A 16,848-nucleotide genomic window follows, 5' to 3' on the forward strand; every position below is an offset into this window, starting at 1 on the left:
AGCACAGTGACAAGCCAATCACTGGCAGTCACTGTGCAGCCAACAAGCCTATGTATGTGCGCTGTTCATCGCACATACATAGAGCTTTCAGACCTCAGAAATTGACACGAGATACTTTGATGATGAATTTACAGCGCAGTCCATAACAATAACACCTCCTGACAGATACGACAACCTGGATGCCTTAGAACCTGACCAGCGTACTCACTTTCCTCAGTTCTCGAGACGCTGACTCGAGTATAAGCCGAGGGGGGCATTTTTCAGCACAAAAAATGTGCTGAAAAACACGGCTTATACTCGAGTATATACGGTAAGAACCCCAGGCATCCCCAAGTCAGCTGCTGCTGAAACTGATCAGCAGCTGATTCCAGGAAGCCCCGGGGCAGAGGCTTCCTGTAGTCAGCCACTGGTCAGTTTCAGCAGCGGCTGACTTGGGGACTCCTGGGGTAGAGCAGCTGGGGTGCTGCCGGGTTGGTCCAGTAGCGCCAAGGAGCGGTGCTGCGGGACCAACTGGCAGCGCCCCACCTGCTCTACCAAAGGCCCGGGGCTTTGCTCCACATCTCCCTGGTCTGCTGAGGGGGGGCCACTAGCTGCCCCCCCCTCCCCCAGCAGACCAGGGACACGGGGAGCCAAGCCGCAGCGGTGGCGGAGTCCCGCGCCTCCCCGGCTTTGCTCCAGGTGTCCCTGGTCTACTGGAGACAGTCCCCAGCAGACCAGAGGCACCGGGAGCAAAGCGGCAGCAGCGGCGGAGTCCCGCGCCTCTGAGGCTTTGCCAGAGCAAAGCCTCAGAGGCGCGGGACCCCTCCGCCTCCCCGGCTTTGCTCCAGGTGTCCCTGGTCTGCTGGAGATGGTCCCCAGCAGACCAGAGGCACCGGGAGCAAAGCGGCAGCAGCGGCAGGGTGCCGCGCCTCTGAGGCTTTGCCAGAGCAAAGCCTCAGAGGCACGGGACCCCTCCGCCTCCCCAGCTTTGCTCCAGGTGTCCCTGGTCTGCTGGAGACGGTCCCCAGCAGACCAGGGGCACCCGGAGCAGCTTTTCTCGCCCCAGAGGTCGAGGTGGCGGGACCGCTGCGCTCTGGGCGGTCCCGCTGCCCGCGAGCTCCGGGGCGAGAAAGCCCCGTTCGTAAGTGCGGATCCGACATAAGTCGGATCCGCGTAACTCGGGGACTGCCTGTAACTACTTACTCCCCTTGCTTTAACAACTTGCATTAGTGTGGCTTACAGCTTCCTTTTAAAAACAAAAACCTCCCATTCGTCTCAAAGTTGAATAAAGTTTTGGTATACAAATTTCCCAGGACACTATCAGTACAGATGTACATTATACCCTGTGTAAGGACTCATGCAGGCATTGTGGCTGTTCAGGGAGGAATGCAAAAAGTGCAGACAAAGCAATACTTCAGAGGGAATATTTTAAATGTTTCTGCTACAAAAGCATTTTGGTAAACAAAACTGTTTGCAAACTCAACTGCTCTCAAAGAGTGTCAACAACTGGAGATATTAAATTACTGACCTGTGAAAATATTTTAGATCTACCTTAAGGTTGAATTAAGATACCTATAAAAGATTTTTTTTTCCAGAGGCTGTAAGGAGGTAAGAGGCCCAACTTGCATTCACTTTCAATGGACTTTTGGCAAACATCTCAATCATCTACATTAGGCCCCTTTGGAAATTCCAGCTGGACTTTCTACTGATATCTCCTTAATAATTGAACACAGAGTTATAGGTATGGCAAAAGTGAGCTTTTTCAAGTAATGAAAAATATATTAATGGTATAAATCTCGTCCCTTAGATTGGATCTAGTACTGACCTTAAAGAGCTGGTCCTTGTCATCTTCATTTTCAATTTCGCTTTCTGTTTCAATGTCATCGTTGTCATCACTTTCATCTACTACGTCATCCACTATGATATAAAATGTTCTATAAGTAAGGCAAATGTATGTTTTCTACAGCATGTAAATCCCTGAAAAAAATCTTTCATCTGTAAAACTGTCACTTACCAACTGAAATCTGTCACCACCACACCAATTAAACATCTGTGAAACCATGTGAATGATCAATTACTGCCAGATTTAATTAGAGAAGGAATGCTCAGCTGACAATACTGCAGGTCTATTAAATTTCTATCCAGTAAGAACACAAACTGTTTTCCCCACTTAATAAAAACATTCACCATATACACTGAAAACCAACTCCTCAGGACTGAGCCTTCTCTAGTCACCATGTCATCTCCGCCCCCAAACAGGGCTGAGGAATTTAAGTTGCCTTTCTGGCCACTTTGCATTGCTAGAATTTGGACTGGATCTGACTCCAGTAATATGAAGAAAATATTTAACATTTTTCATTTCCGTGAAAAATAAGCTAAGCACATTAAGTTGTTTGCATGATACAGTTCAGGGACATTGGGCTAAAATTGTTATTGGCATGATTAGGCATACTCCAGTGGCTTCCATTCATTTGTACTTCATGACACTGTTGGTGAATTTAGCCTATTACAGATCATGGAAGATATTCCAAAAATTCAAATGGATTTTGTGCAGGAATTTAGCATATTTTTATTTAAAAGATCACTTAGGCTTTCATTCTATAGATTGATTTCTTAATGCATGCAGTGTTAATACCTATTTGGAAGGAAGTAAATACAGGCCATAGTCACACCTGTGCAGACCAAAAATTGTTGGCAGCCTGTACGTATATAGTGCAGCAGACAATTTCACACTACATTCAAAAGCACAGACCTACCAACGTGCTGAAAGGGGATCTATATTAATTCACTTCTCCCTAGTAAGCCCAAGCTCTAAAGGGCTAGATAAACAACCAACATGTGCAAATCTGATCCATCTAGCACAGAAGAGTGTTAGATACACACGCAAGCCAACATATATACCTTCAGGAGGCAAACTGTACAGCTGAGCCACAGGACCACTAGTAGGAATAACTGGTAGTTGGAAATGAAAAGCACTTTTAATAGTTGGTAGTGGGAGACGATTTTTTGGAAAACATTTTCTCATTATTAGACTCGATGTATTGACTAGAGGATCAAGAGTTCTCACTGCAAGGCAATCCTGTTGCAAAAAAGAATGAAAACAATGAAATGCAAACTACACAACTGTTTAGAAAACTACAGCATTGCATGCAGAACATAAAAAAAAAAAAGACTAGAATGTTTTAGATTATATTACCATTAAAATCTTGAATACGTGAATTTAATATAGAAGACATCACTGAGTTTTTATGACAGCTTGAATAAGCGGAATATAAAATAACTTTTGCCTACTCCGTTTAACTGACAACTGTGGATTTTCCTCTAACTCTGCTACACTTTGAGCTCCAAAGAGAATACTCTTCCAGATCGTAGAAATCTCTGATAGTAGCTTAAATTACTGACTAAAAATATAAAACACTTTGATCACATTGGTTTGGCAAAAACTGGAGAAAGGCAAAGAATGAGGCAAAGCACAAACGTGCTACCACCACCCAGAACAAGACCATGGCAATGATGCACTCCCTTAATATTGGATTTCTGATTTACATCTTAGGATACAAAGTAGAAGTCACAGGGAGATCTTTAGCATTCAACTAGAAATGGAAACAACCCATTTACAGAAGGGCCTCACACAAGGAGAACAATGAAACGTCCTACAGTTCACAAAATTGGCGGTATACCAGCCTTAACATCTATAATTCTGCACAGGGAATTTGTTAAAGTCCTTCCCCATAACCTGTGGTGGAGCAATGTACAAGATGTTCTATTGCATAAGAAACACTTCTTTTGAAGGGTGGAATGTTAAAACATTTAGCCAATGAAGGTTCTGATTAGCTTAATATTTACAAGTGTTTTGTAAATGGTTACACACTGGTGTAAAAAGCACCAAACATTTTCAACATGAAATAGTTGTTTACAATTTACACTAACATTTCAGTGATGGAAAACAATTTAGCTGTTTTGTACTTTTGATCTTGAAAGTTAGCAACTACTAACAAAACGTCATGTGCAATCATAGCAAAAAAAAGGAATTAAACTCACTTGGGACGTGTGGTAAAGAACTTTCATCCCATTGTCATCAATAAATGCTTTCCTTCCTAACTTGATATTTGTAACGCTTTTAATGCACTGTAAGATCCCTTTACGGATCAGCATATGTCTGTGGCGACTATCATGACGGTGCCAATCTACATAAATTGTTAACAGCACATGGACATATCCTCTGTCGACTGCTCTCCTGGCATTCGTTTCTGAAGAAAAGAAGTAAAAGATCGTTAAAGCACATAACCTACCTCTTGTTTCCATTAATCACCACTACTTTTAGATCAAGTTTAAAAGCTACCAACCTCAGTTGTTTCTCTTATTATGGAATCATATGGTGACAAGCACTCCAGTTATCTATAATATAATTTCTGTTTCCTTCACTGAGGTACATTCAGCAAGTTCCAGAAAGTTCCTACATTTTCTAGACACACCCATGCATGCTTGGTTATTGCTTTTTGTATCAAGACCCAAAGTTTGTAGCTAAAACATTATGAAAATAAAAACCACATACTTAAGTTGGCTAAAGAAATTACGTTCAATCAGTACTCTTATCTGACCCACTTCTTCAGTGTGATTGAACAGAGCATGTTAGGAAAGCTCAAATTTCTTAGATGTGCTAAGCCTTGCAATTTAAACTGATGTAATGGTGACAGGCAGCACTCGAGTAGGAATTTTGCATTAATGTTTCCTTTTTAACTTAAGAACGTATAAACTGATGGGAAAAAAATTACTGTTTGATCCAATAGAACATTCAGTGGAAAAAACAACTGATAACTTTAGGCTATTTAGAATGTAATAAAAAACCCAGTTCAAAAATAAAATCGGTTTGAAGAGTAAGCTAAATGTGCTAAAGAAAAATGGTATGGTTTTATACAGCTCAAATTTGAAATGGAAATTAGCAAGCAATAAAAGCAAATGTGACACTTTTGAAAAACAATGACACTATTTTGTAAGGATTTTTGCTATGAATACAATATATTTCTGAGAGTGATACAACTGAAGTACCATGCAGAAATTCTTTTCATGACTTGTATTTAACAGAACAGGGTGAGAAAGTACTAAAATACTAATGCATCCTCCTCCTCCTCCTAACCTTTTTACACATTTGAAAACTTGTATCCTTCCCACTCCGCCTCCTCTCTTCTCCTCTCACCCCCAGCTTCTTTTCTCTGAACTAAACCATTTTTCCCCATCTTTCCTCAGGGAACATGCTTTCTAAATATTTTATCATTTCTGTTGTTCGTCTATGAACTTACTCCAATTTGTCCACATCTTTCCCAAACTGTGGTGCTCAGAAATGAACACAGTTGACCTGATCTGGCCTTATCAACGCTGAGGTGAGTTGGAAGGATTACTTCTAGTGTCTTCCTTACAACATCCCTACTAATACAAACTAGAATGATGTTCACCTTTTTGCAACAATATTACATTTAGTCTGTGATTCCCTATAACCCCAAATTAGTTTTCCCCAGTACTCCTTAGGCAGTCATTTCCCATTTTGTATTTCTACAATTGAGTATTCGTTCTTAAAAAGTACTACTTTGCATTAGGGATATTAACTATTGGGTATCTGTGTAAATGTGGACATTTCAAGCTGTTACATGTTGACATGTGGGGGGCAGGTGGGAGCCAGTGCTTATGGGGAGCTGGCTTAAGCTGGCTCCTGTCTGGCCCTGCTGCCTCTTCTAGGGGCAGTAGGGGAGACAGGCAGCTCTGTGGGAGCAGATCTACGTGGGAAGCCAGCTCTATCAGAGACAGCAGCGCCGGGGCGGGGGCCGCCATGCGAGTCTGTGCTTGCAGGCAGTCTGCTTTAAAGCTCGCTCCCCCTGAGCATCAGCTCCCACCTACCTTCCACAGGTCACGGACATCTCTACCTTGCATTTGTCCTGATAGGATGAAATTCAATTTCAAGCCATTTTTCTGCACTTGCTTCAGATCCTTTTTAATGCTACTCCTGTTCTCCAAAGTGCTTGTAACACCCACTCTCCCTGCAACCCACAGAACTTGAAGTGTGTTCTATGCTACGATCCAAAATTACTTATGATATTAAATAGATCTAGACCCCATACAGATCCCTTCAGGATCTTTCTTGATATACCCTTGCAGCCATTGGTAAGTGTCTGGAAAACCATTCTCATTCACCTACCTTACAGTAAGTTCATCTAGGCTATATTTCCCTAGTTTGCTTATAAGGTCATTTCGGATAATATCAAAAGGACCTTCTGCTGCCAACCTATCCCCAAAAAGGATATTAGGTTGGTTTGACAGGATTTGTTCTGGACTAATCCATGTAGATTCTTATTTATAATCTCATCTAGGTCAGTGGTCACCAACCAACAGATCAGGATCCACTGGTAAATCCTGGAACCTCAGTCTTGGCCAGGAAATGATCAGGTGCCAGCACTTCAGCTGCTTCTCCAGACATTGCCACACTTCCCCTGTCCTGTGCTTTGGAGCTACCCTCCCCGTGCTTCCTGCTTGCTGTGCATGGTGTGGGAGGTAGAGAAGTAGGGAGCTGGTGCCCCCTTACCTCCCTTCCTGTATCCTATCTCCATAGACTGAGCAGGGTCATGGCCACAAAGAAGGGATGGGGCAAGGATATCTGTATGGGGAAATCCTGGATTGACTTACATTCAACAAGCGATTTTGTGCTTAAAAAGGTTGGAGGCCACTGATTGAAGTGCTTACAAACTGATTATTTGCACCACGATGCCCAGAAAGATTAAAAAAAAAGTTAAGTTGACTGGTCTATATTTCCCTCGGTTGTCATTCTTCTGTAATTATTGAAAGGTGCTATATTTGCCCTTTTCTAGTATTCTGGGACTTCTCCCATTCTCCAACAGTTCTAAAAAATAAATCACTAATAAGCCAGCTAGCTCCTTAACTAGTCTGGCATGTATTTCATCATGTCCTGCCAGTCTGAAGACATCCAATTGAAGTAATTTTTGCTTGCTCTTTCTCTATTTTAGCCTCAGATGCTACCCCATTTACACTAGTGTTCACTATATGAATTGTCCAATCACTGCTAACCTTTTTGATGCAAGCTGAAGCAAAAGAGGCATTTAACACTTTGGCCATTGCTGCGTTTTTCAGTCTACTCTTTCCTACCTCATTAAGCAATGGTGTATCCAATCCTTGATCTTCATCTTGCTTCCAAAATATTTGTAAAAATATCTTCTTGTTAACTTTTTGGTCACTACCTAGTTAAATCTCAGTTAGTGCCTCTTTCTAATTTTTTCCTCACTTTTTTTTTTTTAAATACTCAGCCTTAGTAATTTAACCAAGTTTCCACTTGAGCTACAGATTGCTGCAAGTCTCATATCTAAGCCATATTTCCTGTCCATCAAGTCTCTTGCCATACTTCCCATCTTTCCTACACACATCATGATGCAAGGTCACCTGGTCTGAAAATACACTTCTCAAATTCTTAATCCTCCATAAATCTCAGCTTTAACTTTGCATTACACAGCAGCAGACCAACATTATGCTGAAATATTTCCTTTCACTGGCAATCTCTCGTGGGTGAATCCTAAAAAGTATTTACTACTACACAGTCCTAAGAGCCACAGAGGGAGGTTGTGTAGTAATATGATCAAACCTAGAATAGCTAAAGCCATACAAAAGGGGTCAGAAACCTTAAGCAAATGAGCTTCCAGTTATACCATTGGAGCTGTTCCCCATAAAAGTCCCCATCATCGCTCAATGCCTGCCCAATGTACTGAAGTTCTATGACTACCATAGCTTGCATATAGTTTTTGTGAGGAAGAGGCTCATGACTCTTGGCACACTTTAAGAATCAGTGGAAGTAGACCTGTCAGCCTTCTTGTGCCCAATTGCCATTGGAGGACAGGCCCTGTCACTTCCTTACAACTGCATGTTAGAAAAAGCAGCAAAAGGATACGTACTCAAGAACCAGGCCTGACAACCAGGGGAGGAGGGGGAAACCACCCCATTGACCCAGCAATTCAAAAGAGCCTGGACTGTGATCAAGACCCTGTCCCTTATGGCAGCTTCCACCCTCATGCCCAGTCACCTTGCCCAGAGGCTCAGCAAGTTTGTCTGTACCCTTGTCCTGATCACAAGACCTATTTATTGACAGTATGACACTGACAACATTTGGGGTCATCCTCTACCACTCTCAGCGAAGCACATGGCAGTCAGAGTTAGGAGAAGAGAATCAGACTACTGTTGAGGGGCATGGTTGAGTATCTCTAAAAACGCTTCTTTTATACCTTGGGATCCAAGTCAGTCTCTGCCTAAGTCAGTTAGTCTCTATGCTACATAACTGGATAAACAGTTACTACGTATTATACATGTGGCAATAATGAACACAACATATTTTGGTTTCAGCCAGACCCTTTAATATTAATGCAGTTTTTAAACTTTAGTAAAAATAGTTTCTAATAGTCAAACGCTTACTTGATTTTAGCAATGCAGCAAGTGTGTCTAACGCGACCCTATCAACAAAGAGAAAACAAAGTAGTATATTTAATCTACAACGTGGTAAAACAATACTTGTTAAACACATTTTTTTTTATAACTGATTTCCGATCATCAATCCTAAGTGTGATATTGCCTTGTTCCAACAATGTTCCGCACAGAGCCCAGCCTCAGCTGTGCGGCGCTGCCACTTTGAAATACCCTCTCTTTCCCCGCCCCCTTTGCTGCCTCTATCCAATAGAGGAAGCAAGAGGGGAAATCAACTAGCTGACTCGACTATCCGATAAGCATTTGCTTATCGGACAGTCGACTAGTCCTTAGCATCCTTAGCATCTATATTGGCATGTATATGCAACCATACACTTAAGTTGCGGCCCTCAGAATGTGCTGTGAGTATCATTGTGACCCTTGGGGTTTCCTACGTTGAGAAGCCCAGATACAGAATTAGCCTTCTTACTTTTGCCCAAGATTTAGCAACAAGCTAAAGAATCAAAAAGCTACGATTACTTGACGTGCCCAAAAAACATTATATACATAGTGGAGCACAAGATAGCATACGGCTATTCTTAGTGCCTTCACATTAGATGTGTTTTTCTTGGAGATGCAGATTACAATCCCTTCAAAGACATGGAGATGAAAGAACAATCAAATATTCTATTAAAATTCTTTTGAACAGATTTTTTAAAATGCAAAAGCCACAACAGCTGCCATCTGATTACCTGTCAGCTGAACTGAACCCTGGAACAGAGCAAGGAAATAAGAAATAAGATAAGGTGTTTAGTAGAGACAGAAGTGGAAAATAAAGGGGGAAAATTATAAATTTAAGGCTGGAAGGACTGCTTCTATTTGTAGGGATTTGTATGAGAGAGGAATGCACAGGTAAAAGGCAATATTATACCATAATCCCAAATCTTAAGATTGCTATATGGCTCTACACAGGTTTATATAGAATCTTGGGTTTTTAGTGGGTGGAAAGGGGTATTCTCCCTTTGTCATTTAATGGTCAAATACTAGAGAATATTTGATTGCAAGAATATTCTCATCAAAAATACATGTTTTAAAAACATTTCACATTTTTGTATCTAACATTAGAAACATTTACTCACTTCATAAGACCAGTATTCTTTTTACTAAAAGGACCAATGATCTTGAACATCAGTTCAACAACTCCATTTTTGCCCAAGGATACTGCATTTACAGCTGCAAGGAATAAAAATTAAAACAGATTTTGTAAAATAATGCAAGATGAAGGTTAGAATAACCTTGAAAATTTTCATTTGCTAAAATCAAAATCAAACAGAAGAAATGTGCAAGTTGAATTTAGATAACCTGCACTACTGCACATAAACCATAAGAAACCCCAAAACATCTTACTAATTCTTATTTCACAAAACCATTCCATCTAAACTCAACCATATAACATGAGTATTCTACTAAAGATTCATATTATAGTTTGGAAAAACATTATTGAGCCTTTACTAATACACCGTGAAGTTAACTACACTTGTTGAAAAAGGAGGATACATTCTGTGATGCAGTATCACTTGATGATTTGTTCATTTATAGATTCTCAGACTTTAGGACCCTGAAATGAGTTTCCCAGAGTGTTCGAAATATCAAGGGTCTACTGTAATTATACTATTTAAAATGGCTGTATGTCTGAATGGGCTCAGTAGAAAGTCTGGTATCACAAGCACTTCACAACTCATTATTTCAAAAAAGGAGACTTGCTAATGTGCCATGCATTTTAAAGACTCCCTGCAGGAAGGTGGGGGTGGTGTGGATATCAGATGGGAATACACTTAAGAGTTGGCAAACACATGCTGTTGCTTGCGCACACTGAAATCTGTTAGTTTCTCTTTTAGGTCAGTAAGAACTTGAGGAAATCATTTTACAGTAAAACTCCGATGGTCCGGCACCCCTGATGGTCCGGCACTCCTGATGGTCCGGCACCATCAGGAACCCGGAAGTGCTCCAGGCAGCCGGACCATTGGAGTTGCTCTGCCCCCAGCTTCCCCGATTCAGCCGCTGCTATAACTGACCAGCGGCTGAATCGGAGAAGCCAGGGGCAGAGCAGCTGGGGCGCTGCAGGATTGTCCAGTAGCGCTGCCCCTCGGGGCTGCGGGACCCAACCCGGCAGCACCCCAGCTGTCCTCGATTCAGCCGCTGCTGAAACTGACCAGAGGCTGACTCCAGGAAGCCCGAGGCAGAGCTGCTCTGCCCCAGGCTTGCTGGAATCAGCCCCTGATCAGTTTCAGCAGCGGCTGACTTGGGTACACCTGGGACAGAGAAGCTGGGGTGCTGCCGGGTTGGCGCTACCAGACCAACCCGGCAGCGCCCCAGGTACTCTGTCCCAGGCATCTGGATTCAGCTGCTGTTGAAACTGATCAGCAGCTGACTACAGGAAGCCCGGGGCAGAGCAGCTCTACCTCGGGCTTCCTGGAGTCAGCCACTGATCAGTATCAGCGGCGGCTGACTTGGGGACACCTGGGGTAGAGCAGCTGGGGTGCTGCCGGGTTAGTCCAGTAGTGCCGCTCCTCGGCGCTGTGGAACCAACCCGGCAACCCCCCAGCTGCTCTGCCCCAGGCGTCCTGATTTAGCCGCTGCTGAAACTGACCAGCGGCTGACTCCAGGGCTTCCTGGAGTCAGCAGCTGACTTGGGGACACCCTGGGGCAGAGAAGCTGGGGTGCTGCCAGGTTGGTCCAGTAGCGCCGAGGAGCGGCGCTGTGGGACCAACCCAGCAGCACCCCAGGTGCTCTGCCCCAGGCGTCCCCAAGAGCAGCCAAGGGTCGGCACTACCAAACGAACCCCACAGCACTCCAGCTGCTCTGCTGCAGGCGTCCCCGATTCAGCCGCTGCTGAAACTGATCAGCAGCGGCTGAATCAGGGACGCCTGGGGCAGAGCCAGACTATCGGAAGGGGGGGTTATGAGAGGCCTGGGGTGGCATCCCCCCACCCTAGACCCCTTAAACCCCCCCTTCTGATAGTCCAGAAAATCTGATAATCCGGCACCCCCTGGGTCCCACAGGTGCCGGATTATCGGACGTTTACTATACTATGTATGCCTTGTTTACCTCTTCCTTATTAAGATGCACAGTAAGGAGGTTTTTCCTCCCTTCAAGTGTATTTTGTTAAGTGAAGGATAATTTCTACATTGATACATTTCCTGATATTAAGCTCTGATGAGTAGAGGGTGCTCTTCAGCATCACGACTGAAAAGTATGCCAGTTGTTGCCTGCAGTCTGTTCAAGTAATAATATTTCTACTGCTGTATCATGCAGAGACTCCAATCAGGATTGAGGTCCTGTTGTGCTAGGCATTGTACAAGCACGTATCCTGCAAGAGCTTGCATTCGGAGATCTAGCTGTAAGGGAGTATAATTTAAAAAAAAAAAAAAGTGGGGACAGGGCTTCACTCTCAACATGAGAGAGTATACAGGTTGGCTACCTAGGAAGTCTGAAATGTGGTGGTCATTAGGAATAGAAAGCAAAGGTTTAAAAAAAAAAAAATCTTCAAAAATAGCCTGGAGGCTTGCTCTTCAGAAGGAGCAACTCAAATGATCCCAGGCCTGTTTCAGTTGGACATTATAAGAGATGCAAAGACCACACTGTAAGTACTGCAATTCTGTCACCAAAACAGCAAGCATCTATGTTTCAACTTCCTGTAGAAACCATAGGTGCTGGAACTAGGGATTGGGGAGGAGGGAAAGGGTTGCTGCAGCACCCCCGGCTTGAAATCGTTTCCATTTATGTACAGGGTTTAGAGTTTGGGTCAATGACTCTCAGCACCCCCACAGAATGCCTTGATCCAGTACCTCTGGTAGAAACTGAATTAGGTAGTGATGGACATGCACTCCTCTGATACCATGGTACTGTCTTTAAAATAACCAAGTCACTTAGTCAGTCAATAAAAGGGAAACTGTTCTGAAATCATTATAGATCTTCTCTAAAGAAGAAAGAGCTTATATGGATATTTTAATAACTTCGGAATTTCTTGGCAAATGACTTTTCAAAATAGCAGCAACTATGAAGTAATGAATTAATAAAATACAGGAAGAGAACAGTGTACACATATGTAGTCAAGAAAATGCTTAAGCCAATATTAATGCTTATTTAAAAGGTGATATGTATCAGCACTGTTTTAAATTGTTCAGTTTCAAATGTACATGGAAAGTTCACCATGGCAAATTCCATTCACTGTACTTTTTACAAAAAAAATTGTAGAACAGATGCTAGTAACACACAGACAGCACTCCTCTCACTTCTGATATTGTTTTTGAACATTAAGAGGGCATGGGGAGGGAGAGGAACAGAACAAGAGGTTACTTACTTTGTGCAACCCTTGTGATTCTTCAAGGAGTCCCCTTATAGGTGCTCTACCTTAGTTGTGCATGCACTTACAAATCCCTTGGATCAGAGATTTTTGGAGAACCCTATGCCTCCCTGTGCCAAATACTAAGGCTATACAGCAGGGCTACTCAACTCTGAGAATCATTTTGGGCCCCAGGGTTTCCAAAGCACATGCCAAGGGCTGCAACTTAAGTAGAACTTACATGCAAATATATATGCAAATAGCTTCTTTCACACTGAGGGGTACGAATACAAAGATTAAGACAAGACTGCACAACACACAAGCCCCATTTCAGTCAGTTCTGCTGATATTAATAAAATGCAATTTACATCTGATTTCCACCCATATGACAGCATTTGTAATGAGTAATGACAGTCCAGGGATTTCACTACTAAAAAGCATATCAGCAGAAGACTATTATATTGACTACTTTTTTGTTTTGGCTCCCACCCGCAGGTCAAGTGTAGAGTCCCACAAATTCAAACCACACTGAGGGCCACAAATAAACGGGTCACGGGTGGCCCATGGGCCGCAGGTTGAGTAGCCCTGCTATACAGGCCTCTGAGCCACCCTCAGTTCCTTACATCCAACCTAACCATGCCTTAACAAGCCAGCTAAAGCAAAGGGGAAGAAGGGGTTAGCTAGTGGAGCACCCACTGGGGGACATCTCTAAAAACCACAATTTCTTCACAAAAGGAATAGCCTCTTTTTCTTCAACTAGCATCTCTGTGGGTGCCCTTCAAGTAATCATAGAATACTAGAACTGGAAGGGACCTCGAGAGGTCACTGAGTCCAGTCCCCTGTCCTCACAGGAGGACCAAACACTATTTAGATCATGCCTGATAGACGTCTATCCAACTTGCTCTTAAATATCTCCAGTGATAGAGATTCCACAACCTCCCGAGGCAATTAATTCCTGTGTTTAACCACCCTGACAGTTAGGAACTTTTTCCTAATGTCCAGCCTAAACCTCCCTTGCTGCAATTTAAGCCCATTACTTCTTGTCCTATAATCAGATGTCAAGGAGAACACTTCCCGCCCCCCATCCGTGACACCCTTTTAGATACCTGAAAACTGCTATCATGTCTCCTTTTCAGTCTTCTCTTTTCTAAACTAAATAAGCCCAATTCTTTCAGCCTTCCTTCACAAGTCATGTTCTCTAGACCTTTAATCATTCTTGTTGCTTTTCTCTGGATCTTCAATTTCTCCACATCTTTCTTGAAATGCGGTGCCCAGAACTGGACACAATACTCCAACTGAGGCCTAATCAGTGCAGAGTAGATTCGAAAGAATGACTTCTCATGTCTTGCTCGCAACACTCCTTTTAACGCATCCCAGAATCATGTTTGCTTTTTTTGCAGTATCACACTGATTCCTTTAGCTTGTGGTCTACTATGACCCCTAAGTCTCTTTCGGCAGTACTCCTTCCTAGACAGTTGCTTCCCATTCTGTATGGGTGTGTCTAGACTACATGCCTCCGTCGACGAAGGCATGTAGATTAGCCAGATTGGCAGAGGGAAATGAAACTGCGATTAAAATAATCGCGGCTTCATTTAAATTTAAATGGCTGCCCCGCTCTGCCGATCAGCTGTTTGTCGGCAGATCGGGGCAGTCTGGACGCGCCGCGCCAACAAAGAAGCCTTTCTTGATCGGCACAGGTAAACCTGGTTTCACGAGGCATACAGTAGTACAGGGGAAAAAAAGGCTCTTGTACTCAGAGATGCTTGGAATCCATGAGAACCAGGGACTCCAATTCATCAGTTATCAAGTGATCCAAAATATAAATGAACTCCTGTGGTACCAAGTAAGGGATTGGTACAGCTGAGTAGCCAAAGCAATATTTGGTGAAGCCAATGATAAAACCAGCGTCTGACATACTGAAGTAGACGCTGACAGTATCTGATGCTGTTGCTTCTTCCATAGTGCAGATGGTGCCACATGCCTGGGTATCAACAGCTGGGACTGAACTCAACTTTTGCAATCCAAAGTATCTACACTTGCCCTCCGCAATTTGCCTGTCATTTTCCACTTTTCTTTTTTGAAAGAGGCTTTTCCAAAATCTGTCACAATTACGTGGTGCCAAATTTCAAAAAGACCTGCACTTTTGAGCCATCTCTTCCTCATAAAAACGAGGCTTATAGGGATGACAAAAACACATCCACTTTTCTGATTTTTTTTTTGGAAAAGCGGACGTGTTCTTTGGAGGTATCCCGGAAACGTGTAGCAGTCTAGACGTAGCCCTAGAGAAGTGCTGCTGATTTGTGCACTGGGACTTTGCAACACCACCGGTGCTACAAGGAGAGACCTTCACCTTAACAGTATTGAGTTGAGGGGTCAACATTTTGGAGACTGCAGATTTTACCAGGAACCTGGGACTTCTTTGGATTTGGCTCTTTAAGGTAAGAATCCACCTTTTGGAAATCTTTCCTGATGCTTCTAAAATCTTTCCTTCCTTAGGGGAAGTCTGTGCTGGCTCTGTCTCAGGGCAAGGAATGGAGATCTCTTGACCTTACTAAGAAGCTGGCTGAAGAATGTATTCCATCATTAGCAATGAGTTTAAGATCCCTGTTTTTTTCTTGCACTGTATGTAAGAGCTAGGATGAAGTGAGACTCCCACAAGCAGTGGGCATACAGTGGGAAGTCACTAACAGCTATAGTCTCAGAGGCAATGTGTGAAACCTGAAAAGCCCAGCATGCCCTACTAGAAAAACAGGAAGTCTCCCCCAGGGGAGAAAGGAGTCAAATGATCCTTATCCAAATATACTTAACCACTACTGAAATATTAGAGAAACCAAGGCAAGCTCAAAACTGCTACACTAAGGCTCTGTTTCAGGCTCAAGGGAGTGAAATAGAACTAATGATGATTCACTCGCACATCCCTATGTTATTTCAGTATCCAGCACAAGAAGGGATGGGGACAAATTGACAATACTAATGGCAAATCTCCAATCACAAACTCAAGAGATGCACGTGAACTAGAAGTGACATGGGGACACTACTTAAAATAGTAAAGTTTTCAGGAAATAATAGTTGTAATCATGTAATATTAAACAAAAAAGTTTAAATTCTGCATTTTAAACATTGACAAACTCTTTATAGAAAAAGAAAAAGAATGCCTTGCAATACTTACAGTTGGTTGAGTATACTCTTAGTACTTGAAGACATGGCAGTATTAACCTATGATTCTGCAAATTCTGTTTTACCAAATTCAGAGAGATGTTTAAAGCTCCATTGATTCTAGCTTTTACTCCAAATTTTTTATCTGTAACAGAACAAAACCAAACAAGAAAAATGGCTGAATTCTATTAACATTATTCTATTTCTGTAAATAAGTTTAATTCAAAAATGACAAAAAGATGTGCTATTTCTACATCTCTACTTCCTCCTCTGCATAATCAGCTTTACTCCCTTAGTATCCTTTTTCATTCTTACCTTCATGCATGCCCTCATTCACTAATGCTCATCTTGAAAAGTTCAAGATCTCCAAAAAAATTAGGCTCTTAAAACCAGGCCCTAGATATCAAGTTGTGTACTCAAAATTTAAGTTACTCTAAATTAGGCAACAATTCCAAATATTTGGTCTTGATCAATTTATCCAGATGTACATCAACAAGATGCGACAGGCGTGTAGTCACGCTGCTTTATGCAGTACTAGATGATACTTAACTACTAAAGCAGTAATGGGCAACCTGAGACCCTTTGGGATCGCATGTGCAGTCTGTCATTCCCTCAATGCCTCCTTTCCTCACACCTCTCATGCAATGGGGTCTCTGCTCTTAAAATATTCTTCCAACTCCCTCCCAGCACTTTGTGGAGCACCATGAATTGACTGCTTGGAGCTCTGTCCTTGCTCCCTTCTCCTCCCTCCCAGAGCTTGAATGATGTAAATCAACTGGTTTCCAGCACTCAAGCTTTGAGAGGGAGGGGTGGAGCAGAGACAGGGCACAAATCAGCCAATTCATGGTGCTCTGGAAGCCCTGGAAGAGAGGGGGATGAGGCAGGGAAAAGGTCAGACAAGGATTTGATATTGTCAA

General features: G+C 42.8%; 1 protein-coding gene across 7 annotated transcripts in view; it reads right to left on the reverse strand.

Moving 5' to 3' along the window:
- AGTPBP1 (ATP/GTP binding carboxypeptidase 1) overlaps window positions 1–16,848 on the reverse strand; it is a 140,287-nt gene that overhangs the window by 49,653 nt on the left and 73,786 nt on the right. For all 7 annotated transcript variants that reach the window (XM_006135883.4, XM_006135884.4, XM_006135885.4 and 4 more), the window contains 6 exons: window positions 15,945–16,076; window positions 9,570–9,663; window positions 8,443–8,480; window positions 4,021–4,229; window positions 2,881–3,058; window positions 1,805–1,896 (listed from right to left, as the gene is read on the reverse strand). In XM_006135883.4, coding sequence (XP_006135945.1) covers window positions 1,805–1,896; window positions 2,881–3,058; window positions 4,021–4,229; window positions 8,443–8,480; window positions 9,570–9,663; window positions 15,945–16,076 — 743 coding nt within the window. The remainder of the gene's footprint in view (window positions 1–1,804; window positions 1,897–2,880; window positions 3,059–4,020; window positions 4,230–8,442; window positions 8,481–9,569; window positions 9,664–15,944; window positions 16,077–16,848) is intronic.

Source organism: Pelodiscus sinensis, chromosome 6, assembly GCF_049634645.1.
Source record: "Pelodiscus sinensis isolate JC-2024 chromosome 6, ASM4963464v1, whole genome shotgun sequence".
Lineage (NCBI taxonomy): Eukaryota > Metazoa > Chordata > Testudines > Trionychidae > Pelodiscus > Pelodiscus sinensis.